We start from the raw sequence: 25960 nt of genomic DNA, 5'->3' as shown, positions 1-25960 counted from the left end.
AAAACTAAAAGAGCAGTTCTTCTGTTGCAAAGGACTCAGTAAGTCACAAGGTCATAGCAGGTCAGAATGTTTGACACTATGGATTTCTAATTGAAATCTCTAGGTTTATTCTGTAAATCATATGTAGACGTTTGCACACCTAACAGTATTAATATTGTACAGCCTCTTGCAGCACCCTTAAAAGGGATCTCATAGCACCCTGGTTGAGAATCACTATTGATAGTGCTCATTCCCATGACTTAGAAGCTCTCCAGGTTCTTCTGGCTGACATCAACTGGAGCAATGAAGCTCCCAGTTGCAGTAACCCACCCTCTTATTTTAGCTGTGCCAGCAAACTCTAAAGGATATGCAGGTCAGCAGAATGTTTATGAAGATACTGAAGCTTACATGTAGCAGGAAGCACAAAAGACTCTACCTAGACAAAACTGATGGGGGAAGGTTACATGAACCACAAAAGTGCCTCCCCAACCAACAACAATTATAAAATTACACCACACCAGTACTAATGAACCACATGTTATTTGTCCCCATGCAAACTTCAATACAGGCTGTGGGGCAGAGATGAGAGACATGGCACAGGGAACAATATTGGACAACCAACTTTCGAAATAAATAGGAGCTCATACTGCTAGTCCTTACACAATGTGAATTTAGAGAATGTTACCTTCCAGTGATTCTTTTAAAGGGGCTACAAATCGCTGGAACTCCATTTCCTCCATGGCTGAGAGAACGTCTCCAGCATTAAGTGTTTTTCTCTTTCCTTTCATTGCAAAGTTATTTGCACTAATTGAAGACAAGCAGAATAACAGAAATCAAACAGCAGAAATTGACTCCATTTACCAGTGGTTTTAAGCATCACGGTCAACTCGAAACGTTTCAGAGAGTAACGATTTTTGTCACCAGTTATAAGTAATGCTTATAATTGACCAGGAAATTAACTATAACAGATTAAAAACCAAACAAACAAACAAACAAACAACCAACCAACCCCCCTTTGTGTTTATACTCTGCATTTATGTTTGTAGCCAGTTTTTGTTTAGTTACATTTTTCTGTTGTTGTGGGAGTTTCATAGAAGTATAACAGGGAAAATTATTTATTGGTGTAACTGTAAAACTGAAATGGCAAGTTTCAAGGCAGGTGCACTTTTAAAAAATTGCCTTTAAGAGACATTTGAATGTTAACAACTTTAGATTTAATCAAAGAGTATAGATGTACAAGAAGGTGAAACGGTCAGCTGTGGGACTCAGCTGCACATGGTCCTAGTGGCTGGGTGCCTCCGCTGCTGAGAAGACAATAAGGCACAGTGTGATCTATTGCACAATTCCATAAACATTCCTCCTGCCATGCACGTGTACTTAGATCACATGGCACCTTTACCTGCACATAGAGAGGGGTCCTAAGTAATCAAATAAACTCTCAGTGACACACCCAGTAATTTCCTAGTCTGTTTAGAACAACATTCAGCAAGCAAGTCAAAGGACTATGATGGAATCACATAACAAAACTAAAAGGCACCCCTTCATTAAACGGATGTTTGATTAAAAAAAAGAAAAAAAAGGCTGGATACTTTTATGACCAATATCACCACTGTTATAGCTAGTAAAGCAAACTAAAATGATCAGGTAAATCAACTGTTATGTTTGATGGTTAAAGATGACCACTGGCAAGTTTATGGTAATTCACCACTAATAGTCCATGCCCTCATTATTAAACACCATAGAAAGCATTTTACAGCAGCAAATATTGTCCACTGGTACAGAGGCAAAGCGATTTTTGCCCAGAGGGACAAATCATCATTGGCACCATGGTGCTTAATCAAGAAACTATCATGAATCACAAGATTACATTACAGGTTAAGACTCCATGAAGCTTTAGCAACCCCTCATAGATATTTATCACCAATGGGTATTTCATGAGAAGCAGTGAAAATCCTGCCCCCACAAGTGGACTATCTGCAGATCAACTAGTTGTTGTTGATTTGATCCAAGAGATGCTTACCATGATGTTGCATACAGCACAAACACACTTGCAGCTCGAGATATTGCACTTCGAGCTTCTTTGGAAATATTTACTCCATCAGGAAGCTGAAAAGAAAGCAGCATCATTTTATCAGAGGCAATGCAGTTCATACAGGTCAGGAAGCTGCAAGGAACGATTCAAGCTTTACATAATTTCTGCCTGAAAGAACCGGTACAGCAGGGGGAGATTGAGGCAGAGGGAGAAAAAATTATTTGGGGGTGCGCCTCCCCAGCAGGTAAGTCCCACATAGCTGGGGCCCCACTCAACTTACCCCTGCTCCTGCAGCACTGTCCCTCACTGTGGGGGCCTCGATCTAGCCCCCACCCCTTCCCTACCCCACAAACTGACCCGCTGGGCTGGGGCGCATGCGTGCAGGAAGAGCACGCAGCAACTGCTGCAGCGTCCTTAGCCTGACAAAGGGTTTTTGAACCCGAAAGCTTGCTTAATAACTATTCTCCAACCATTTGGGTTGGTCTAATAAAAAATATCAAATTCACCCAAGGAACCTTGTCTGCATGCAGACAGGCACTCAGCCCCCGCCCCAGCCTCGGATCGACTCCAAGACTTACCGGAGGATCGAGACCCACTGCTGTACAGCCACCCGTTCAGCCAAGCCACGTAGAGACTACACGGGGAGAAGTCACCAGCAAGGCTAAAAACCAGGTGTCTATTCTGGACACATCAAACTGCTGAGTCCAAAAGCAGTTAGTTACTCTAACTTCTCAAATATACAATCAGAAAGGCCAAGGATTTAACCTCTTCTTCCCACAGTAGTCAATGTAACAGCTGTCACGTTTCAGATGTCGAGGGGTAATCTCAAATGTGCAGCATCCATTTATCAAGCGTCTCGATACTGACGGTACTTACTGCTTCTTTAATAATCCGAGTGATGACAGCGTTGGGCAAGTTCAAGTCCTCTGGTCGTTCTGCCATCTTGGGACACCTGGAACTAAAACCAGCGTTATGAATTCACCAGATGCTTTTCTCTCCCATGCAGCTCTGCTTATAAAACACTCGGTCCCATGACAGGTATCCCCCCAAGACATCCTTGCCTCTCCTAGTCTACGCTTGTTTCATCCATGCAGCAGATCTAGCAAGTCCTACTTTGCAAAGCGTCTAGAGCAGGGGTTTCCTACCACAACCCCCGCGCTGCCTCGAGATCCTGACAAGGGTGCCGCGGGGGCCACGCGGCCAGACGCGCCCGCACCACTCACACGGTAAACACTGAGGGTCAGGCAGGCACCCGCACCTCCGGCCTGTTGCAACGAGACGGCGGCTCTAGTTTCCCGGAAGGTGAAAACCGAGGGGAGGGGAAGAGGAGGCGTCTTCCGAGGGGGCCTCGAGTCCAGAGAAGGCGACACCCGCTCACCGCGCGCAGAGGCCCGGCCAACCGAACCGCGCGCCAGCCCTGACCCCTGACCCCTCCCAGCACGCACCGCGCCGCCCGCCCGCCGGCGTAGTCGGCCTCTCCTTTCCCAGCGTGCACCGCGACCGCTCCTCCTCCCGCGCGTGGGTGGTTGCCTGGTAACCCGCGCGGGCGGGCCTGGGCCCCCGCTAGGGCGGCCCCGCGGAGAGGTGAGCAAGGGGGCCCCGCGGCCAAGGAGGGCCCGGGGGCGGGGCGGGGCGGGGTTAGCCGGGGAAGGGCGGAGGTGGGCGAGGCTTGAGGGCACTGGGCGGGGCTGGGGTGGGGGTCCACTTTGTGAGACTGGGGTGGGCTGGGCGGGGCTTGAGGGCACTGGGCGGGGCTGGGTGGGGGATTCCACTTTGTGAGGCTGGGGTGGGCGGGGCTTGAGGGCAGTGGGCGGGGCGGGGCTGGGTGGAGGGTTCCTCCCTGTGAGGCTGATGGAGCTTGGCAGGTCCGTGGCCTGGGTGCTGCAGAATGACGCCCTCCTCCCCCTGCCCTGTGGGCACTGTCTCCTGTGGGCAGGGAGCCCCACGGCCACGTGCTGCCAGGTCACTGCTGTCCCCCATTGCCCGAGTGACCATGAAAACGGCGGACGTGGACCAGTGGGATGAGACCATCTGCGACATGGCTGCTTGTCCGCACCCGCAGTGCTGGGACACCCTCCGCAGGGTGGAGCAGGGACGACCTCGCATTCGTGCCAGGGACTTGGACCCGCTCTGCAGAGCGTCTGTGGAAAGCGAAGGTAAAGCCCGAGGCAGCGGCACCACTGGCAGGACAAACACGTTCCTCACGTTAGTGAATCCTGATAAAGTTTCCCTGGAGTTAGCAGGTCGGGTTAAACCCTGTTCATCGTCATACGTTTAAAAGCTGAAAACGACCATCGTGTTGTCTAACCCAGTGGTGCTCAAACTAAGGCTGCCACCGCGGCCCTGCCGCCAGATCTTTGGACCCAGGGGAGCCCTGTGGTGTGGATAACACAGCTCCAGGGGACCCATGGGGACAGGCACTTGGAGAAGAAAGGACAGTTACTTACCTTCTTACCGTAATTGTGATCCTTCATGATTGTGTATGCATCTGGATCCCGTGTATGGCAGGTCCCAGCCACAGGGGTAGCTGTGACGCTCTCCCGTGGCCATGCAGCCCCTGCCTGGTCAGGCTCTAATGTAGCCCCTCTTTGATCACTTGCCCACCACACCTTGTTCTTATCTGAGAGATAATGTAAGGGAGGCTGCCAGTGGGCTTTGGAGTGAGCCTGAATCATACAAACCACCACTGGGCCCCTTATGGACCCCCCTAGTCATAGCTCTGCCCTCAAGCTAAGTAGCCCCTCTCAGCCTGCCCTTGTCTCTGCAGGGCATTTGTAGCCTTAAGGCAGGGGCAGGCAGTTATTTTGGGCGGAGGGCCACTTACTGAGTTTTGGCATGCCATTGAGGGCTGCATGGCAGGCAGCCAAGAGCAGATAAATATTAATTTTCTACATTTTTTAGGGGCCCCGCAGGCTGGATAGAACGGCCTGGTGAGCCACGTCTGGCCTGTGGACTGTATTTTGCCGACCCCTGCCTTAAGGGCTCATTGCGAGGCTCCCTCCTTCCCTACACCACACTCCATGCCTTATGGGTGTTATTTTCAATGATGTCACCTGCTGTTTATTATACTTAGCTCCTCTCTGGGCTCTTCAGTGCTCTCAGCCCCTCTCTTTGGACTCTTGGCCTTCTGGTTACCTGCACAGCCCACCTCTGGGCTCCAGGACCCTCAGGTCCCACATGCAGCCACTTGTGGGGTCTTGGACTTTGGTCTCCCACTGAGTCCCCTCTTGAGCCCTCAGAACCCCTGGTCCCACATGCAGCCTCTCTCTGGGTTTTTGAACCCTAGTCCCAAGCTCAGCCTCCCCTTCCCCCCAGGCTTGTGGACCCGCTAGTTCGGCTCACAGCCCCTCTCAGGCTCACGGGCCCTCTAGTCTGACTCTCACCCCTTCTCTGGGCCTGCGGACACTCTGATCTGACTTTCAGCCAGTCCCTGGCTCCTGAGTCTCCTGTTCTCGCACTCGGGCACTCTCCGTGTCTTTAAAGCTTCTTCAGTCTTGCTCTCAGCCCTGCTTTGTGCTCCTGGATTCTCTGATAACACTCCCAGCCCCTCTCTGGCCTTGGGTTCATGGATCTTCTGATCCCCACCCTCTGAGCTCCTGCACTTTCTGCTGGGCCCCACTCTCAGCCACTGTTGGGCTACTGGCACTCTAAGTAGGCCTTGAGCCTGCCCTTGTAGGGCTCAAAGCTAAACCACTGATTCAACTTAATAAAAGGATCTGCAGACACTCAAACATTCTCTGGGTTATAACATAAAACCAAGGCCACCTGCCTGTATAACAAGCCTCTCTTTGCCTTGGGTACCTTCGCTTGTTCCCAGCATTGCAGAGTTGCTTCCTTTCAGTCTATTTAGGAGCTCTGTTGCTAAGAGCTCCTCATTTCATGACTCTCAAAACTAAACTGCATGACTCGGCCAGGCCCAGGGCTTATATAGCTCAAGCACGACCTGCTGCTAGTCAGGTGAGTCCCTAATTAACCCCCTTCGCCACCTGCAAGGTGCCTCTCAAAAATAGGCACACCTCGGTGCTCTGTTACACCATGGTCCACGTACCTTTCATGCAGCTGTTGGTTAGAAGATCCCAGTCTCTTTTGTGCTCAGGGTATGCATTGTGCCAGGAGTGGGATCAATATGTACAAGACATCTAAAAAATGGCAGTAACTGTAGCGTAAGTCCCTGTCTGTTTGGTTTGAACTTCCAGCCATTGACTTCTGCTATGCCGTTATTTTCTAAACTGAAGAGTTCTTTAGGACCCAGGATTTTTTCCCCATAAAGGTACTTATCCCCAATAAGCAAGCCATCTCTCAGTCTTCTTTTTTGTAAGCAGGCAGACTGGAGTTCTTCAAGTCTGTCATTGTCATAGATTTTCAAATAATTTCTATGGTCTTTTTGCATCATTTCAATTTTTTCAGTATGCAGCTTTGTGGCATTGAGCTCACTGATGCCTATGTATATGTAAAATCACATCTCTGCTTTTACCTACTATCCTTATCTTTGAACCCCAGTGCAAGGGTCACACTTGTTCTTTTTATCATAGGATTATCCTGGAAGCTTATTTTGAAATACATGTCTACCATGATGCCTGAATCCTTTTCAGAGTCCCTACTTTCTAGGCACCATAAGAGCACCTGCAGTCCCTGATTCTGTATTTGTTCCCAGATTTATGACCTTGAAATTGGATTTATTAAAATTCATTTTGTTTGAACTGGCCCCACTTTAACACGATTCAGATCATTCTGTGCGATTGTCCTGACCTATCATAGATTCATAGAAAATTAGGGTTGGAAGGGACCTCAGGAGGTCATCTAGTTCAACTGCCTGCTCAAAGGAGGACCATTCCCAACTAGATGATCCCAGCCAAGGCTTTGTCTACTCAGGTCTTAAACATCTCTAAGGATAGAGATTCTACAACTTCTCTGGGTAACCCGTTCCAGTGCTTTACTACCTTCCTAGTGAGAAAGTTCTTCCTAATATCTAACCTAAACTTCCCTTGCTGCAACTTGAGACTATTGCTCCACCCTTCAGGTAGTTGAAGGTTGCTATTAAATCCCCTCTCAGTTGTCTCATTGCCAGACTAAATAAGCCTAGTTCCCTCTGCTTTTCCTCATAAGTCGTGTGTCCCAGCCCCATAACCATTTTCGTTGTCCTCTGCTGGACTCTCCAATTTGTCCACATCCTTTCTGTAGTGGGGGGCCCAAAACTGGACACAGCACTCCAAATGTTAGCATTTCCCCCTCTTAGTAGTAAGCCAGTATCCCACTTCAGATTTTTCAGTCACGGTAGTAGTGTCTTTCAGATGAGATGTAAAACTGGTATCCTGACCACTTAGTCTTATTACAGATCCTCTGACATTTTTTATAAGAAGGAAATATTAAGCCTGATGTCATGTCCACCTTCTAACCAAGACTACATTGAGCATCCTAAAAGTTCCTCATGTAGTTAAATTTGGGTCATTCTTTATTTTCTGTAAGGAACTCTTTTGTAGTATTACTGTGCACTGGTAAACAGCTTCTATGGTGCACGTCTGAGGTGGTTGAATTTAGGTGCTGGATAGCCCCTTGTTTATCCAGTTTGAAAGGTGGCAAGGTTATGAGGCTTAGTTAATTACTTTTTTCAAAATTCCTTTCACATCCTTTGGTAAAAGGCACTAGAAAAGACGAAGAGTTAATTATATGATCATTAGTCACTGTTTAAATTGGACTGACAGCACACTGATGAGGCTGAAGTGCAGGGGTGGGCAAAATACAGCCCACAGGCCGGATGTGGCCTGCAAGGTCATTCTACCTGGCCCACAGGGCTCCTAAAAATTTTAGAAAATTAATATTTATCTGCCCTTGGTTCCTGTGAAAAATGACAGGAGCCTGGGGCAGTAGGATCCAGGGCAAGCCCCGGCAGGCTTCTGCAACAGCAGGGCCCCCCCGGCCTGGCCCAGCCCCCAGCCAGAAGCCCCAGCAGGAGTTCTGGCCCGGGCCCCAGCTGGAAACTCAGGTAAGGGGGGGAGGGCAGGGGAGGAACCCAGGGAAAAGTGGCCTGGGGAAAAGCTGAGCGTGGGGAAAAGCGGCCATTCCCCTGCCCCATGGCTGGTGCTCCCCGCTGCAGTTGCTTGCAGCCTGCGCGGGGCTGAGCAGGCACAGGCAGCCCCACACGGGCTGCGAGTGGCTGCAGCACAGGGCGCCGGCCACAGGGCGGGCAAAGGGCCACTTTTCCTCCCCTGTGCTCAGCATCAGCTTGTAACCTGCCCCCGCTGCCAGTCTGGGCCCTGTGCTGGCTCCAGGCTCGCCCATCAGGGGTGCATGTGGTGGCAGCAGCTTCACTCCCCCGCTTGCTGCACCAAGCAGTGCTTGCCACTGCTGCCTCTGGGCTGCCCAGCGTGCGAGCTCCTGGTGGGCAGCAGCAGCAAATGCTGCCCAGCTTGGCAAATGGGGGTGCTGCTTTCTGCCATGCCAAGCAGCTGCTGCCTCTGCACGCAGCCCCGATGGGTGAGCCCGGAGCTGGTGCGGGGCCCAGGCTGGCAGCGGGGGCGGGTTACAAGCCGGTGCGGGGGAGGGGGGCAGGGCGGGAAGTGGCCTTTCATCTGCCCCGTGGCCAGCGCCCTGCGCTGCAGCCACTCACAGCCCATGTGAGGCTGCCTGTGCCTGCTCAGGTCAGCCCTGCCAGGCTGTAAGCAGCTGCAGCAGGGAGTATGGGCCGTGGGGCAGGGGAAGGGCCACTTTTCCTCGTGCTCTGCACCAGCTTCTTCCCTGCTGGCGAGCAGGGGGTCAGGGTTGCATGCTGCCCCCCACCTGTACCGTGGGGCTGGGGAGCACTGGGTATGAGCAGGCGGGGAGCCAGTGGGAGCACAGGGCCCGTACCAGTGTCCTGGGGCCGGCGCTGGTGGGACTCGGAGCAGGGCAGCAGGGGTACAGGGTCCTGGCCGGCAGGGGCTCTATGGAGCTGGGCCAGCTCCCCCCGGCTCCCTGCTGGTGCAGCTCAGCCCGGCTCCACAGACTCCTGCCAGCCTATGCCCCTGCTCTGGGCCCTGCCAGTGCTGGCCCTGTGACATTGGTCCCAAGATGGTGACCAGGGGGCGGGGCACCTGTCAAGGGGCGGGGCTACCCATGCAGCCCTCAACATTTTGCCAAAACTGGGTAAGCGGCTCTCTGCCCAAAATAATTGCCTGCCCCTGCTATAGTGTCTAAAATGGACATTAAATTGTTAAAGTCTATAATGATAAAGCTCATTAAGATCACATCCTCAGTGTAGACAGTATATTTGCTTTTATCTTTTAAGATGAATTACCAACGCTGAAGATTATAAACTTGCCAAGCATTTGTTCTTCCCAAAATGTGACCAGATGTTCTACACGCAACAGAACAACCACTTTCTCTGCACTGGAGACCTTCTTCTCCTATGGTTCTCTTCAGGGAACTTCAGCCCATGACTCATCTGAGCGAGATAGTTTAGTGAGGTGAGTTGCTGTTAAGCTCCCATCTATGGCTGATACAGTTGGTATGCTGCGGATTAAGTGTTTGCAGTGGGCTGATGGCAAACTTATGGCATGCTTGTTTTTCTGAAAGAAGTTGACAGAAATACATTTAGAGGCAGCAGTTGCTCTGTGGTATACATCTGGGGTGCCACTTACGGCTCTGGGAGCCTTCTCATTCGGCCTGTGGGGCTCTCCAGTGGTGCTCCCCTTTTGTCAAATTTCTGAACCCATAGGGAGCCCCATGGACTGGACAGTATGGCCATGCCCAATGTGGGGTGGCACGGTGCTCCAGGATCTGATTCTAGCATACAAGGGCCTGATCCGGTGCGCAGGGTCTCAGCGCCAAATTATGGCACACAGGTGCCTGATCCCAGTGTGCCAGGCTGGGCAGGGGTAGCACAGGACCCTAGGGCCCAGTCCCAGTGTGCAGGGGCCTGATCCTGGCAGGGGGCCTGCTCCTGGACTAGTCAGGGACTAGGTGAGGGTGCAGGGGACCCCAGGGCCTGATCCTAGTGTGCAGGATCATTTTCCTCTGTTTTTTACTGGGCAGAGCAAACTTTTAGCACTTACAGCACCAGTTTTGCAAATAATTACCCATATGGTTTATTTCACTCAGTGTGAGAGGCAAGGATTTTTTAGGGTGATATCTTTTATTGGATCAACTATATAGCTGGGATGAAGTTAGACAAGCTTTTGAGTGCAAGACATTCTTCCTCAGGTCTCTGATCACAGGGAGCCAGGCACAGTAAAGACTCAAGTAAGTGTTCTCACTAATTTCAGTATTAAGGACATGCATAAGTGTTTGTTAGAGCAGGGTCTAGGAAATACAAGTAATAAAAAAACCCAGATTGATTATTTTTACAATAGGCTGTATCATTATAATTAAATCGTCATTATTCCAATCAAGACCAGGTCACATTGTGGCTGGTGCTATTCATAGTCATGAAAAGCATAGTCTCTGCTGTGAAGCAGTTACAATTTAAATAGGCAAGATAGAAAGAAATAAAAAACAACAGGTGAGGAAGGGTCTGGAGGTGAGATATGTAAACCCCTGTGCTTAATTTTATATATAAACTGAGATTGTTTTCAGTGACCAAGAGTAAGCACGTGTAGACCTTGAACCGGTAAATGTTTTAGTCTGTGCATAGTTTGTCTCAGGATAAATACATCTGAATCAGTTCTATCCCCTTCTGTCCTAAGGAACAATAACCTACTGCACCATAACTAGTTGTAGGACTGTTTATGGAGGGAGTTACCGCTTGATGTAAACAGGGAGAGCAAAAATGGGCATAAACTGATCAGGGTAACGATGAATACGTCACCTTAGTTTACAATGTGACAACAGTGGATGTGCTGTTAATAATAGGCACATATCTCAGACATCTGGATCTGAAAAGCATGAGCCTTTACAGCATTTACTGAAGTGAGGTTCAGCTGATGAAAGCTTGTGGTATATATCTATTTTGAGGTGCAAATCTACCTTGCTTTCCACTTGAATTCAGACTAATGTGGCTAATTATGTCTCTCTCCTCTACTGCTTGAGCCAAATGACCCAGCTCTGTTAGCTCATTGCCAGTAAAACTCACACAGTTCTGGATGGGGCCCAGCCAACAGAAAAGCGCAGAGCTACAGCATATAAGCATGAGTTATAGCCGCAGGGGCATGCCACAAATTAGCCCCACACTCTCCCTGGAGTGCCAGTCTGATTCCTTTGCCCTGTTCACTCTGCTGCTCTGCTTTCTGTTCCCTGACCAAGCTGCTGCTCTGCTTTCTGATACCTGCCTTATCGGCCCCTGTGCTGCCTGTACCCTCCCCAGTCTGCCATGTGCTTTATATAGGCTGCTTGTGCCACCCATGTTGCAGATTGGCTACCCCTGAATTACAGGATAGGTTACAAGCATTGGTTATTTGTTAAGAGTATTTTTAGGGATTTATTTTAGAAAATACCATAGACATGTATCCTTGCCCATCTGTTTTTGTTGTTGTCGTTCTCTTGTACTCCTGGTCAATTTATTTCTTCTTCTTTTTTTAATTATAGAAAGACATAGTTTACTAACCTGTTTGGTATTCCTTTTTAAATTAGAGCTGGCACCCTCATGGTAGCATTTTCTGATTTTTAAATGGTTCCCTTCTCACTTGTAGTGCAATGGCAGCCCTAATTTTTCATGGTATTCTCTCTTAAAACCGTTTTCCCTTTAGAGAGAGAAATACCCAAGAAGAAAAGACAATAACAACTTCCAGGGGAGTCTGCCAGTGTCTGGATGCCCTCTGAAACCCTCTGCTCCTTAGCTCAGACCTCCTAAGCTTAGGTCATTTGTGACAAAGGCCTCCAAATTCAGCATTTTAACCTCAAACTTTAGACCATTTGAACCACCCCAGATTTTAGACCAGTCAGAAGTTCAGTATATCCCAGAGACCCCATCATTGTAAGCTACTCTAACTACTTAGTGTATTCAGAATTTCCCTATAAGTCTACTGGTCAAATGGGATTTCCGTGTGATTTAGTAAGATGCACAGGGCATCTGTACTAGGACAGATAGCTAATGAGGAGCTTTCCACTTTAGCACTTGTATGATACTTCAGAGAGGAAAAGCTCTATATTGTAGCACTTAAATTTTCTTTCATATTGGTAGTTTGTATTGGTCTCCTCATGATTCTGACTTGTGTTTCTATTTCAGTTCAGAAAGACTTCATTTCCCAGGACTGAACTCAGCAACAGAGTCACATGCAATCCTGCACAGACAGATGAACCTCACCTACTTGAACAGAGTTGGAAAAGTAAGTGATTTAAAGTGGAAGGTGGAGACACAAGTAGATGCAAGTGTCTCCTCCTGAGAAAACTCAGAGCTTGCCTTTGGGCTCCTGGGAGATTGCAGTGGAAGGACTGTCTCTGCATAATATAATCTCTTGTGAGAAGTTCTGCAGGATCACACATAATTAGCCATTCATTTCTGTATCTCATCATTTGAAAGAAAACTGCAACTAATTACTTGGCACCAGCATTCCCTCTAAGCTGTGTGGTGTACGCAGCTGTGCAGGTGCACTCATGCTGCGCTGCCAGGCGCGCGCCTGTGTGGCTGCGCACGCTGCTCAGCTTAGAGGGAACGCTGCTTGGCACTTGCAGGAGTGCAGTGACCCTCCTGCAGCTTTGTGAGTGCTTTAGGACCTGTACCTTTAAAAGTGGTTAACTGTATCATGTTTATATCTTAGCTTCAAGTAATCGATCTTGGTGAGCTAGCTGCTCCCACTCAGACCAGTTGGCCTGATGGTGGAAATTTGATTGTCAAATGGATCCCAAATATACATCGAAAATCTCAGAGGCCTGTTGTACACACACAGACAGAGTAAGTTTCATAGTGATAAGTACAACTGTGGGAGGGTGGCTGGGTCTATCTGGGTTTCCCTCTGAACTCATCTGCCACGACTTTGATTGAAAGAAAAAATGTTCAGTGCTCTCCTTAGGGATGAGGAAACACCACAAACCACCCAGATGGTGAACTCACACAGTGCTGATTTTATTCTTAGCAGGAGGTTACAAAGTTGCATTCACCTAGCTAATTATCTCATTAGCAAGGGAAACCAATGTAGCTGATAAGGTAACTCCGGAAGCCTGAGAGTGCCCGGGATGCGTTAGGCTATTTTGGTTCAGGCTGCGTTTTCCCTGCTAATTAACTCATTTGCGGGGCGTGTTCCCTGCACCTCTGCGGGTCCCAAGCCAGGAGCTGCCTCTGTGGCTACCTCCCTGTGCCTAATAATAGACCCAGCACTGCTCTGAGCTGTCTGGTGGCACGAATGGCTCTGCACTGCTTTTGCTGCCTGTGTGCTGCCCTGAAGCCCTCTACCTCGGGGTTCTCCTTGGTGCAACAGTCTCCTGGAGCCCCAGTTCTTCCCTGGGTTAACCATATTGACTGCAGGTCTCGGGTGAGTACCTCACCTCCTTACCAGCCAGCCGTGGCATCTCAGGGTCTGCCATCCCAGGCTCTCCTGGGTTGTGGATTGGGCTTCTCTCTCTCTCTCTTCTTTTCTTCTCTTGCAGTCCTCCCTTCTTCCTCCAATGCCCGAAGGCAAAGTGTGTTCACTTGCCGCTGGGCTTATACCAGCTGCGGCGGGATAATTATCCTGACCTTCTCCCAGTGTGTAATTCTCCTCACCTGTGCAAGGTGCTCTCTATAGCCACCCACTCCCATGACTACCTTAGTAATGGGGCTCCTGTTACAACAACATACACTAGACCCTTTCTCCTAAGGTTATGAGTGACCAAAGGCTAGGTAGCTGAAGTCACATGAGTGCACCTATTTCCACAAAATGGCATCCAGCAGTCCCCCTTGCAATCTCCATGTCCCTGAATACTGTGCACCATTGTGACCTCAGTGGCATTCTGCTTAGCCTAAGATGGAGCTTTGAGTGTCAGGGCTTTGCTGGACATCCCACTGTATTAGAGGTGGGACTTTCATGGTACAGAAGCTGCTTTTGGATACTTGTTTCCCAGGTGAGCAAAATGTGTCATTTGGACCTGAACCCATAGCTAGTGGCCGTCTGTAGCAATCCAGTGAAAACATAGTTTTGTAGCTCACAGCGGTCTTGGCTGTGAACCTGTAAATCTGAAGATGTTAGTCTGAAATGGGACAGAACAGTGGTTAACACTGTTATTTGATAAGTTATTTACTCAGTTTAACACTAAGTATTTGATCCCAGTCAATGTTGAGCCAGACTAGATATTTAGAAACCTGCCTAAATCGTGGTTTCGCAGATTTAATGGAAACCACAAAATCCAGGGGTGTCCATGAAATCTGCAAAAAAGAAACTTAATAAAAACATTTTTATTAAGTCTTCCCCTCCTGGGTGAGCCTTGCAACCCACCTACGAGGGGAAGGCACCGACTGGTGGGGTGGCCTGAAGGGGGCAGCAGACAAGATGGCAGCTATCCCTCCTCCCCACCGAGGCCTCTCCACCAATCAACACTGAGGGATGGGGCTGGACAATGGTCAGCCAGCAGTTAAGGTGCTGGTCACCCACTTGTCCCTCCTCCCCACCCCTTCCCCTAGGGCCTCTGTGCCAATCAGTGCTGAGAAGTGGGGCCACTCCACCAATCAGCGCCAAGGGGCAGGGTTGCTGTGAAATGCCTGTGAAATAGGCTTTTCCTGCTGGGAGAAAACTGTGAAAATGGCTTTGTCTTGCTGCAAGTTAAGTAGGTCCCTATGGATATTTGAACATGGGGAGTCAGCAGCAGAGAAAAGCCACCAAGTTCTGCATGCTGCATTTGAACCTACTGTCTGGTTTTGCACGTTCACCTCAATTACTTCATTTCTCGGGTGTACCAAACTCTCTCACACTCTTGGCCTTGATCATTTTCCTCAGTTATTTTTTGGGAAAGAATCTCTTGCAGTGCATAGATGTAAAATTTAGTGCACAAGAACTGCAGTTTCCATTGCAAGCTAATGTATTTGGATACTGAGTTCCATTAAATGTCAGACAAGGTTCTTCAGGAAGAGCACACACCAACTGCTGAAACTTCCTTAGCCTGACGAAGGGTTTTTGAACTCGAAAGCTTGCTTAATAACTATTCTCCAACTATTTGGGTTGGTCTAATAAAAGATATCAAATTCACCCAGGGAACCTTGCCTGCCTATGTCTTTAGACCAACATGGCTACAACCTACACCCCTGCATTAAATGTCAGGGCATTTGAAAATCTCAACCAAGCTTTCTAGCTGATAGATCAGTTTACACTGATCCGAGTTACAGAAGTTAGTGTTGTTGTTAGTGTAAGGAGGTGACACTAGAATTTGGCCCCTGGTCTTCAAGAGTCAACTTAAAGCAGGGTTGGTGCATTAATAAATGTACTCTCTGTACTTTCATGTTCATGCTAAAATGCCAATGACTTATGACCAGCTCCACATTTGGGTGAGATACACTTGTGTAATGGGATGTCCAGTGGTTTAAACTAGACAAAATAGTCATCTGAGCATGTGCATGAGATGGATGAGTCATTTACATATTGGTGCAATTAAGAGGAAGGGTTGTTGTGGTTTAGATTCTCTAGGCTGAAATTCAATTGTGGTGCAGAGGGGGAACTGAAACAGATAGCTCATAATGATTAAGGGGTGCTGTGCCAACCTTTTGTTACAGAGTCAGCTCTGTAAGTCAGCTCTGAACAGACTGGCAGATAAGTCAGGATTGATTGGAGGAAAGGATGCATAGTATGGGTGTGCAAAGCGGGCCCTATTTGATTTGGATTTGGATTTGGCCTGAATCAGGGACAGTGATTTGATTAGTTGATTCGGATCAGTGTCCCTGATTCGATTTGGACGAATCTGAAGATTCAATGCTGATTTGGAGAATCAGTGATTCAGACTTAGGCACAGCTTTAAATGTTTTTTCTACATACCTTGAGGTACCAGTACGGCTTGTGAGCACTGCGATGCTGGGGCAGATGGAGCGTCCCACGGAAGTGTGGGGTGGGGGACCCTCCATGTGCTCGGCGGTGAACCTGGAAGTGGACCGGAAGTACTTCAGGTCCGCTTCCGGGTCCAGTGTGGAATGCATGGCCCCCCCCCCCCCCACCCCCCGGCTCAGCATTCGGCTGTAGAGGGACCCCGGGTGCCCCCCAAGACTCAGGAGGCACCAGTCACTGAGCCGGGAGGTGCGGCCCTTCCACATGATCCTCGGGACCAAAGTGCTTCTGGTCTATTTCTGGGTCTGCTGCCAAGTGTGCTGGGGCCCCCCTTTGCTTCTGTGGGACACTCCATGCACCCCAGCATTGCAACACTCACGAGCTGCCTGATACCTAGAGGTATGTAGAAAAAACATTTAAAGCTGTGTCTATGTCTGAATCTCCGAATCTTTGCAAATCTCTCCGATTCAGAGGGCTCGGATCTGATTCGGAGAGATTAAAGGGTCCTCTGATTCAATTTGGATTCAGAGATTAAGCCACCGAATTGGGCCAAATGTCCGCTGAATCGAATCAGGGACCAAAGCTTTGCAGAGCCGTAGTGCACAGTCCACGACAACCAGATCTAGTGGCCTGGTCTCCCTGCATAAATATGGCTAAGTGGCAGCAGCCTATTCTTACAGCCTTTGGGGTGGAACGATGGCTGTACAGGAGTTGCCCAATGAGTCTCTCATATACCTTGGATTATGGAGCTGACTCCCATACTCTCAGTTTATTTATTTCTTTTCTGAATCTATTTATCAGCGCAGCACTACTGGTCCACCATTCATCATCATTCCAGTCCATCCAATTAACAGGCTAGGAATTAAGTTAGGTCTTTAAACCCAGGGCATAGGTAAGGAATCTGAGCTGGACCCCTTAGCTTGTTTTTTCTTCATTCCTTGAGACTTCCTTTGGGTGGAACTTACTCAGGTTCTGATCAGGTGTCCTTGCTGAATCACACAAAATAGTATTTATTCCCAGAACCTCTTGCTGTCTTAGTAAAAGTCTGCAGTTCAAGCCCAGGCCCCCTCCTTTGTAGTGCATAATTTTACTACTACCTCATCAAGCAGGTCTCTGATGCTTAGGCTGATGCCAGTTAACCCTTTCAAATATACATTTTTGCTGGTTTTATTTTATTGTTTTTCAAGGATGAGAGAGGGAAAATCTTACATGTCATTACTGGAGCCACAAGAATCACAGATTCCTCTCACCCTTCTGCAGCAGATTTCCTTTATCACTGGTGTCCTACCAGCTGACAGGGAAGTGTGAGGCATTGCTTTCATTCTCCACCTCCCGAGTGTTTTGTACTCCATGTGTAGCAGGCTAGAACTGCTGCTGAAGGACTGGGAATCAAATACTGGTTTCCTGTGAAGATACTTGATAAAAACTGGGATTTCTTTTCACCATAACTGAACATTCAGACTTTTGGTAAAATGTTATGCACAGAGTATGTGTACTGCTGCCATTAATTCAATTCCTGTTTTTCCCTTGTTTAGACTAAAGCCTTTAAGAAGACTGTGTGTTAAAAATCTTCCCTCTGAAAATCTCCTTTCCTTGAAAGAAGTGCAAAGCAAAGGAAGAGGCTTTGACACTGTAAGCTTCTGCAGTATTTGCATAATGCCTCTGGACTATCTATGTTTCCAGCCACTGCTGTACAGCATCTTAGAGATGGAAAGAAGACCACTGTAAAGAGGGCAAATGCTTTATGCAGACTAAAGAAATTATAACTTCTTCACGCCTTCTGGGACAGAAGAGGGCTGAGGGTTCTTCTTTCAGGAGTGGCACACAATTACCTCTGATTGGACATATTATTCACAGCTCATAGTTCCCCTATGTGGAAATAAAGGGCTGTGGAGGCTTGGCCCTCACTGTAAGAGAGGCTTTGCTTTGTGTTGCACCGCAGCAAAACACTGAGGTGACTAAGCAGCAGCATTGCAACAGAATCCCCCCTAGCTGAAATCAAGACATGGGTGGCTGTAAGGTTAAAGTGCAGGATACTGCAGGATGCAAAATAATGTCTGAGGAGCAGAAACCCTTGCCAATCCATTGTGCCTTCTCTGCTTTAGGATGAAATGCCCATCTTTCTGATTATTTCCCCTGGGAAACATTTATCTGGAAGAGAGAAGGCAGTAAGGGGCTCAGGCATTCCAGGCTTAAGGTCCTGAGGAAACATTTTTCTCCTGAGTTTCTGTTTCATTGTAACTGCTCTGTTCTCCAGAAAAGAAAGAAGTCCTGGGAAACCCCTACAGGAAACCAGCCTTATCTCCTGAACCCCAAAAGATGCCAAATAATGAACCGGTCATCTAAAAAAACGAAGCCAGCCCCCAAATACAGAGGCGAAAGGTAAGCCATTTCAATTAAATAACCCTTGTTTCAGTCTGTTCTCTGTACCAGAGTGCCACACAGGCTAGTGTGCTGTCTATTTCAAATTGCTGTTGTTGAGCCAACAGCAGGTGCAAACATTGCTCGGGTGGTGCGGCTCCTGTTCGTTCTGGGAGTCAGGTTTTGGGAATCAAACGTTCTAGAGAGAGTTCTTCTTCTGTCCTTTGTGCACTGTGGGCATTGTGGGCTGGTTAGATGTGAAAATGCATGGGGAGGTTTGCAGGGACTTCTGCTAAAATAGAATCCTGGGAAGGCAGAAATGCTCAAGGGTAAGGAGTAGTTGAAGCAAAACAATGACACTTTTTCAGGCTTGCACCTCTGCCCAGCCCCAGGATCTCTTTGTTTTCCCTTTGGTTCCAGTCTAGAAGAGACCCAGCTAAGAAGGAGAAAGGACATAGTAAGGGTGTGTACAGAAGCTGTTTTTTCTGCTATTTAAAGCATTTATTGTTGTGACTTAACAGAAGTGCACAGCTTTAAAGCATTTAAAAATGGGTCCAGTGCTTTAAATGAACTCTTGTTAAATGAGGTATTAAATTTGAAGTGCTGTATTTTATAGCACTTTAGCAATCTACAGCACTTGAAATAACTTCTGTACACTGGTCAGATTTCTGATCAGTGGAGAAGTCCCAGGAAGCTGTGGAGTGCCCCCTTCCTCCTAGCTTGGAAAGAAGAGGGAGGCTCAGATATCACACCCCTCCCCCATGAAACACTGCACTTCTGTCATGTTTAAGACTGTTATAACTTTATAGTGCTCGAAAAAGTGCTCTAAATTAAAGTACTGTAAAACATGCATAGATCACTTGTGTACACACCCTAAATCAGCTTGCAAGAGTAGAGGAGGTCTCTGTGCTGCATCGGAAGGGGCTTGTCAATCCTTACCTTCTTTAAAGGGATATTTGTTGTTTACAACTCTGTGGCTTTACTGCACTCCTGATGTATTTTCCCTTTGAGAAAAGTTGGGTGCATCTGTCCTGTCTTTGACACCTGATTTCTTGAAATGAGGCAATATTGATTCTTCCTCTTTGTTTTGTCTTTAGTTCTACAGCCACAGAAGGGAAACCAAGAGCTCCTCAGATAAAAAAGGGGAATGCTGTCCCCAGGCATCTGCAGACTGCTACAATAGTGCAGCTGCAAGATCGGAGAGCCTTGTTGCCAATGAACAGGACAGAGCCTGAGGCTAAGCAGAAGCATGTGAGTCATTTGCTTTTGCAGAAGATACCCAGTGGGTGTGTCTACACAAAATACTAAATGTGCAGTAGACAAATTCTACTGTGCATTAGCGTGTCACGGCAAAAGTTGTGCTAAGGTGCTAATAATGCACAGTAGAGTTAGTCTGCTGTGCATTAGTGTCACTAAAAAAGTGTGTGCCAGTGCTACAGCTCAGTAATGCCAGTTACTGCGCATTGAGTTAGTACCTGTTATTGCAGGTACTAAAATTAATGCACAGTATTTATGGCTCATTCATACATGTGTAGATGTGTCCGGTGTGTGTGAACTTGGTGACAGACTTGGTGTCCTGAGGAGGCAATTTGTCCCCAGTCATGAGCTGTCATTGTAGAAATCTATTACAGAGGACTTTCTGGAAGTGGGGAAATCTGTTGATAGTTCTGTTTTTCACAAAGGCAAAAGAAAGTGCTTCCAAGGCAGCATGAGTCCATGGTTTCTACAGGACATTTTCCTTTTGCAGTGGAGTCAAGGGTTTCTTTACACCAGTGGTCCTCAACCTTTTTAGGTTTGAGGCACTTTGGTAGGCTTGTGGTCCCCACGAGAAAATATCAGCTCTTAGTTTTTACTCATTTTTTGATTACAGAAAAATGCAAGTCCTATTCTTCTGTTGCAAAGAACTCAGAGAGACCACAGGAGTTCTGAATGCTTTTGACACTATGGATTCCTATTTGAAATCTCTCAGCTTATCTTGTGAATCATGTTTAAACACCTAACAGTAGTAATTTTGTGTGGCATCTCACGGCATCCTTGAAAGGATCTTAAGGCACTTGTGGATGCTGAGGCAGCCTGGTTGAGAATAACTGCTTTAATGTCTTTCAGTCAGTCACAGCAGTCCTTAATCCAATGGTTCTCAACCTTTTTAGAGTCAAAGCATCCCCTCATTAGATTCAGGGCATCCTTGTTAGGCTCAGGACATTCTTTGGAAAATGCCAGCTTTGTTTTGACTGTTTTTTTGAGCACAGAAAAATAATAGAGCAATTCTTCTGTTGCAAAGAATTTAGCCCACAGGAAGGTTTTTAACACTGTGGATTCCTATTTGAAATCTCTGAGTTTATCTTGTGAATTATGGTTGCTTGCAGACATAAAAAAACCCCAAAACAATGCTTTACTTTAAACTTGGTGCACTTCCATGACGTGCCCAGCATATGCCCAGAAAAGGCAGTGCGTTAGTTGGACCTGGCTCGCTGAACGTCTGTATAGATTGGGTACTGTAGTGGGTTTTTTTTGGTGCTTTGATCTAACAGCTGATTAAATTAGTTTTAGCTAAAAATGCCAAAAAGCCCCACTGCAGCACCTAATCTATACAGATGCTGCAGAGTTGGGTTGAAGCAGTGCACTGCCTCTTCTGGTAAAGTGTGTTTGTCTGGTTTTTTAATGTCTGCAAGCAGCTCATGTTTTTATACCTGACAGTGCTAACATCATTTGGCACCCTGAGGCACCCTTGAAAGGATCTTAAGGCACCCCAGGGTGCCAGGTTACTTTGGTTGAAAATCACTACCCTAGGGGATTTGCCAAAGCTAAGTGAGACCAGTCAAGCTCATCCTCATATCTTTGTATTCTCTTTTCCTCCCTACACACATTCTTGCTGACTTCAGCTTCCATGTGGATGACCCACGTGATCCCTTAACTGCACATTTCCTCACCTTCATCAATACACATGATCTGCAGGCTTGATTCAACTCCCGTGCTCCTCAGAAGATCCATTCACCTGAGTTGGTCCAAGCCAAGCATCATTCCCTGTCTGATCTCTCTGAGTTCCCCTCCATTAAAACTACCTCATCTCTTAACTAACATGGCCACCTCCTGGAGGTTGGGAATGGGGAAGAACACATGGTGTATCAGTGAGATAAGCTGAGCTGCATTTGGGGTGTGTATACAGAATGTATTATTAAAAATGCTATCTGAAGATACCAACTTAACTGTGATATTCTTGCTTTTGGTTTAGAATCCAGTAATGGTGAAACAAAAAGTCTTGGAAAGAATGAGAAACAAACTTTACCTAAGAAAACCACTCAAGAATGAAACTAGACTAGGTACTAAAATGGAAGCTTCAGTTATGCCTTTAAATACCTCTGCATTTCCACACCACAATGTTTAGATTTCCTGAAACTATAAATTTTTCTGTAGGGAGTGGGCATTTGGGATAGAAATACTATATGATAACATGTTTTACCTCTTAGCTACCAATAAGTACTCTCAGCCTTAACATGTTCTTAATATAGTATTTTTCTCTTGGAATTTCCCTGGGTTTTTTTTAGTTAAAAATGTACACATGAGCACTAAGCAGAATCCATGAAGAGTGACTCGAGCTTCTTTCTAAGGGGTACAGAATGTGCTTGTATATGTGTACTGATAACACTGCTGCAGCATTGGTGTAGAAGGATGCCTTCAGTTCCTCCTTTTCCCCCTGGGATTGGCTAGCACACACAGGGATAGCAGGGGGGGAAGACGTCTATGCTGGAGGAGTGTGGACACTGTCAGGGTCATTCTTTACCTGGTAACAAGCTCTTGTTGTTTTCTCTCTGGATTGTGGAGCATTTTCCTGACCTGAGAGTCCCAAAGGATATGCTGTTTGGATGATTTGACAGAAAGTCCAGCCTATCTGTTCTGTATCCTTATGCAGACTGTATGGTCTTATGGCCCCTTTTACCTAAACTGGAACAGCAGCCTCACTGCCAAGGACCAAGTGAGTTGCCATGCCAGTCTGTGGACTCCCACCCACCAGCAAGCACAGAGGAGACTTCTGCAAACAAAACATTGTCACACAAAACAGTAAGTACTAGTCAGATGACAACATGCATCAGACTAGAGGGATCAGACTCCCCAGCTCTGAATGGGATCCTGGCACTATGACTAACAGTAAAGCTTTTATAGCAGCCCAAAAAGCAGGATCAATTTAGGCTTTTTGTTGATCAGAAAGTAGGGAGTGTGCTGCAGAGCTACAAATTGTGCATTCTGTCACAGCACTCAAGTGCTGCCATTACGGAGGGCACTGACAGATGTGACAGCTTGTCGTACAATTGGCTACTGAAAGCACTCTACAGCTATGCACTGAAAGGAGCACACGGCTGCAGAGCACTTAAACAATGCTTGATTGTGCAACAATTTGAACCCTCGTTACATGTGGGTTCAGATGAAGGCACTCCAAAGGAGGGGAGTGAGTTCAGTCTTTGATTTGCCCAGCCAGTGCTGGAGGGTGGGGTAGGTGTATTGGAGCCCCCCTGAGGTGGGGGGCTCCAATCCATCCTCCTCCATACTGCAGAGCAGGCTGGGGAAACCTCAGAATGGACCTCCCTCCCCTGCCTCGCCTCGCCTCCCCCTCTGAATCCTGAGACAGCACAAGAGCTGGGAGAGGGGAGGCAGGGCTAGGGGACAGATGTTGCAGACAAGTAGCTTCTCTCCCTGGATCAGCTCTAAAATGGAGCTCGATCGCCCACCCTCTTGATCCAACAGTGAATGTCTGTTGGGTCTGGAGAGTTGGTCTCACTCATGGTGCTTTCTGCAAAGCCCTATGAGTTAGACTGGGGAGCTGCATGTCTGGCAGCTCCCAGAGAGAACCATCAGCACTCCAAACCTTTTGTTAGATCCTCACTTCCATGTTGTCTGGGTTAGCATCTTTAGAGTACATTCATAGTCTGGTCTCTGTGAGTTCTTAGGTATATCCTTATTGCTCTACCAGGTTAATTGTCAGGGTGACAAAGATTAACTGCCAAGCAGATCCTCAAGGGTCAATACAACCCATTATACAGCAAAGTCTACAGAGCAATTTCCTGTTGCTTCAACCTCCTTCAGTCCCAGAAATCAAAATATCCAAAAATAGGCCCACTGACAGCCAGCAGTCTCAGCTCTCTTTGTGACCTGATAATATCCCTATCCTCCACAGAACAAGCCAAACTTCCTCATTGGCAAATGGTGACCAATGAGATTTCATTTGACTCAGCCCTTGCTCTCTTGCAAGCTCTGTAATTACATTATTTTAGAGATGCAGATTTGACTTTCCACTTGTTGGCTTGTAGTTAAAAGATTAGCACAGTAGCTTGGCTGGATGGTGTCTGGCACTCTTTCACTGAAGGCCTACTACACACAAACTTCTAGTTATGAGGAGTTAGTTTATGCTATCCTAGATGAGCAGGAAAGCTTTAGGGAGGGACTGTGTGCAACATTGGAGTGAGAAAAGGAAGACAAAGGATATAATGGGAGAAGATGGAAACTAACCCATTCTTCTTTTGATTAATGCAACCTGTAAGCTTCTTCTGGCTGACCTGGCTAGGGGTTGAGTGAGTGAAGAGCTGAAAGTATTCTTTTGGTGAAAGAAAGTCTGAAATAGCTCTAGAGGAATATCACTTTTATCTGCTACCCTTCTAAGATGTGTATAGTATTTGTGAACCTCTTTAGTCTGCAGAGAGGGAGTGCCATGAAGTGAAGAGCCTCACAGAACAGCTTATGGGACTTGGGAAGAGGAGATCTTCAGTGAAGCCTGTGCAGTGCAAGAGCAGCACAACAAATCTAGTCCTTGAGGGTGAGTGCTGCTAATGTCTTTGCCATGGAATGTGTCTGGTTTCTGTAAGGACAATGTATTCACATTATATGTCAACAGAAGGCACAGGCAGAGGCGACAATTTTCACCCAGTCTGGCCCCTGAAAGTGCACTGCAGCCATGACCAAACAGAAGTGCACAGCTGCAAAGTGCTTTAAAAGGACCCAGTCCCATGAAAATCTGAACCCTTATTGCATGAGGGTTCAGATGAAGATGTTTCAGAACAGAGTGGCTTCAGTATCTTGTGTCTGTGCTGCCCCCAGCCTCAGAGCTGTTTTCAGAATGTTTCCGGCTGGGGAACCCTTAGAACGAGCTCCCTTTCCTCCCTCTCATTCTGAAAACAGCACCCCTCTGGGAAAGACGAGAGACTATTGCTAGAGGAAACAGGCTGCAAGCTCACAGCCAGCAGCTGGATTTCCTTTCCCCCTGGAATCACCAGAGAGCTTCTATGTGGTCTGGGGGATCTTGTGCCTCAGAACACTTCCTGCAAAGCATTATGAGTTACAGCGGAGAGCTGTACTTCTGTCTGCACCCAGAGTGGGGCTGTGTGTGGCAGGTGCTTCAAAACCAATGAGCTTGGTCATACCAGTCACTAGGGCAGTGTGACATTACTCTGCCATACTCTGATTAGCTGCAAGTGAAGAAAGTTGTAGTTGGAAGATGCATTGCCTCAATGTCTGAAACTGTTGGTGCACCCAGTCTGGTATGTGCCTCTACAGATGTCCAGTGCTGGATGCTCCAGAGGCAAATGAAGAGCAGAAATCCATGTAGGTTCTTAAAATGTGCTGAAACCTTGCAGATATTTGCAAGTGCATTCCAGAGAATGCAGCAAAACTTGAACTTCTCATGGGACCGCAGAGATCACTGACACTTGAATTCAGAGATCACTCATGGGACCAGGCAAAAGAGGTGCAGAAGGGAGGTGGAGGGCTTAAGGGCTGCACTTGAAAAGCTTGGGGGAATCCCACAAGAGGTGAATTCATTTTGACCTATAAGATGCTGAATGTTATTTGGCTGTTTATAGAAATGTGTAATTTTAAAAATAAAATACTTGAAACACATATATTAAAGTTGTTAAATAGAGGAAAGGTTGGATGTAGCTGGCTTAGATATAGGAGGGACAACATTGGAACTTTTACTTTCAGTATAAAGTGGTCTGATACCAAGACAGTGGCACAGTAACAGAGCTGAGAGTCATTATCATGGGATAATGGACTGGTCTAGGACATGGACCTTAACTCACAAGTTCTGACTCGCACAAAACCCCCATTGAATTCAGTGGTGTTTTGCCCTGAATAGGAGTCTGCACGATTTTTCCCAGGATGTTTTACTCTGCTTTTATCCTCAGGTGACCTCTTATTTGTCCCTGTCAGCAGTAGGACAATGTTATGTTCCCTCTTCTTATTCTCTGCTCAGGTGTTGAAGAAAACAGGCATCTGCTAACTGAAAAAGCAAGTGAGCATGAAATGTACTGCAATCACCCAGCAATCAGGATGGAAGCGATGCAGGCTCTGGGCTCTCATCAGGGAGAGGGCAGAGAGCAGCCAGGAGGAACTGCTTTGCCACCTCATCCTCCACCCCCTTCCCCTTCTCCTCTCCTATCTAAGGACAATGAGGAGCCTTCTGGGGCAGAATCTCCTCTCTGTATCAGAGGCGGCATCCAAGGGCTGGTCAGTGATGAAGGCAGCCTTCCTGATTAACCTTTCATTGGACAAATGCTGAAGAAACCTGTTTCTACCCTGACTATAAACACTGTGTGGTATGATTTGTCCCAAGACACTTTGCTATCTACAGCTAAGGTGAAAAGACTCAGAAGGAGGGCGAATGACGTGACTCCAGAAGCCTTGGAACATACACAACAGGCTCAGTGCTTCTTTATTTATTATAAGTAAAGTTAAAGCTTTCCATTGA

At 47.3% G+C, this 25960-nt stretch overlaps 2 protein-coding genes across 8 annotated transcripts in view; one reads left to right on the top strand and one right to left on the bottom strand.

Annotated features, from left to right (window-relative positions):
• Positions 1 to 3538, bottom strand: part of POLE3 (DNA polymerase epsilon 3, accessory subunit) — a 7471-nt gene extending 3933 nt beyond the window's left edge. The window contains exons 1-4 of one of the 5 annotated variants that reach the window (XM_019475701.1): positions 3457 to 3538; positions 2888 to 2969; positions 2000 to 2085; positions 665 to 783 (exon numbers count right to left, since the gene is read on the bottom strand). In XM_019475701.1, coding sequence (XP_019331246.1) covers positions 665 to 783; positions 2000 to 2085; positions 2888 to 2953 — 271 coding nt within the window. In that variant the 5' untranslated portion in view covers positions 2954 to 2969; positions 3457 to 3538. Of the gene's footprint in view, positions 1 to 664; positions 784 to 1999; positions 2086 to 2887; positions 2970 to 3234; positions 3416 to 3456 lie in introns of those variants that run through there. The other 4 variants (XM_059715458.1, XM_006268274.4, XM_006268275.4 and 1 more) reach the window with 4 other exon arrangements.
• On the top strand, positions 3513 to 25960 carry C12H9orf43 (chromosome 12 C9orf43 homolog). 3 transcript variants are annotated; one of them, XM_019475696.1, is made up of 12 exons: positions 3513 to 3595; positions 3948 to 4167; positions 9276 to 9453; positions 12150 to 12249; positions 12682 to 12815; positions 17400 to 17496; positions 18122 to 18246; positions 19323 to 19476; positions 21458 to 21545; positions 22136 to 22284; positions 23908 to 24031; positions 25466 to 25960. In XM_019475696.1, exons 2-12 carry the CDS (start codon positions 4005 to 4007, stop codon positions 25747 to 25749), a joined length of 1596 nt encoding a protein of 531 aa, XP_019331241.1. In that variant the 5' UTR covers positions 3513 to 3595; positions 3948 to 4004; the 3' UTR covers positions 25750 to 25960. The 3 variants fall into 3 exon arrangements, with proteins under 3 accessions (XP_019331241.1, XP_019331242.1, XP_006268334.2); XM_006268272.4 differs by lacking the exon at positions 3513 to 3595 and having other exon boundaries at positions 3837 to 4167; XM_019475697.2 differs by lacking the exons at positions 3513 to 3595; positions 23908 to 24031 and having other exon boundaries at positions 3835 to 4167; positions 25466 to 25586.

The sequence above is a fragment of the Alligator mississippiensis genome, chromosome 12 (genome assembly GCF_030867095.1).
Source record: "Alligator mississippiensis isolate rAllMis1 chromosome 12, rAllMis1, whole genome shotgun sequence".
Classification (NCBI taxonomy): domain Eukaryota; kingdom Metazoa; phylum Chordata; order Crocodylia; family Alligatoridae; genus Alligator; species Alligator mississippiensis.
Note: the sequence above shows the minus strand (reverse complement) of the source record. Positions and strands in the feature narration are given on the sequence as shown.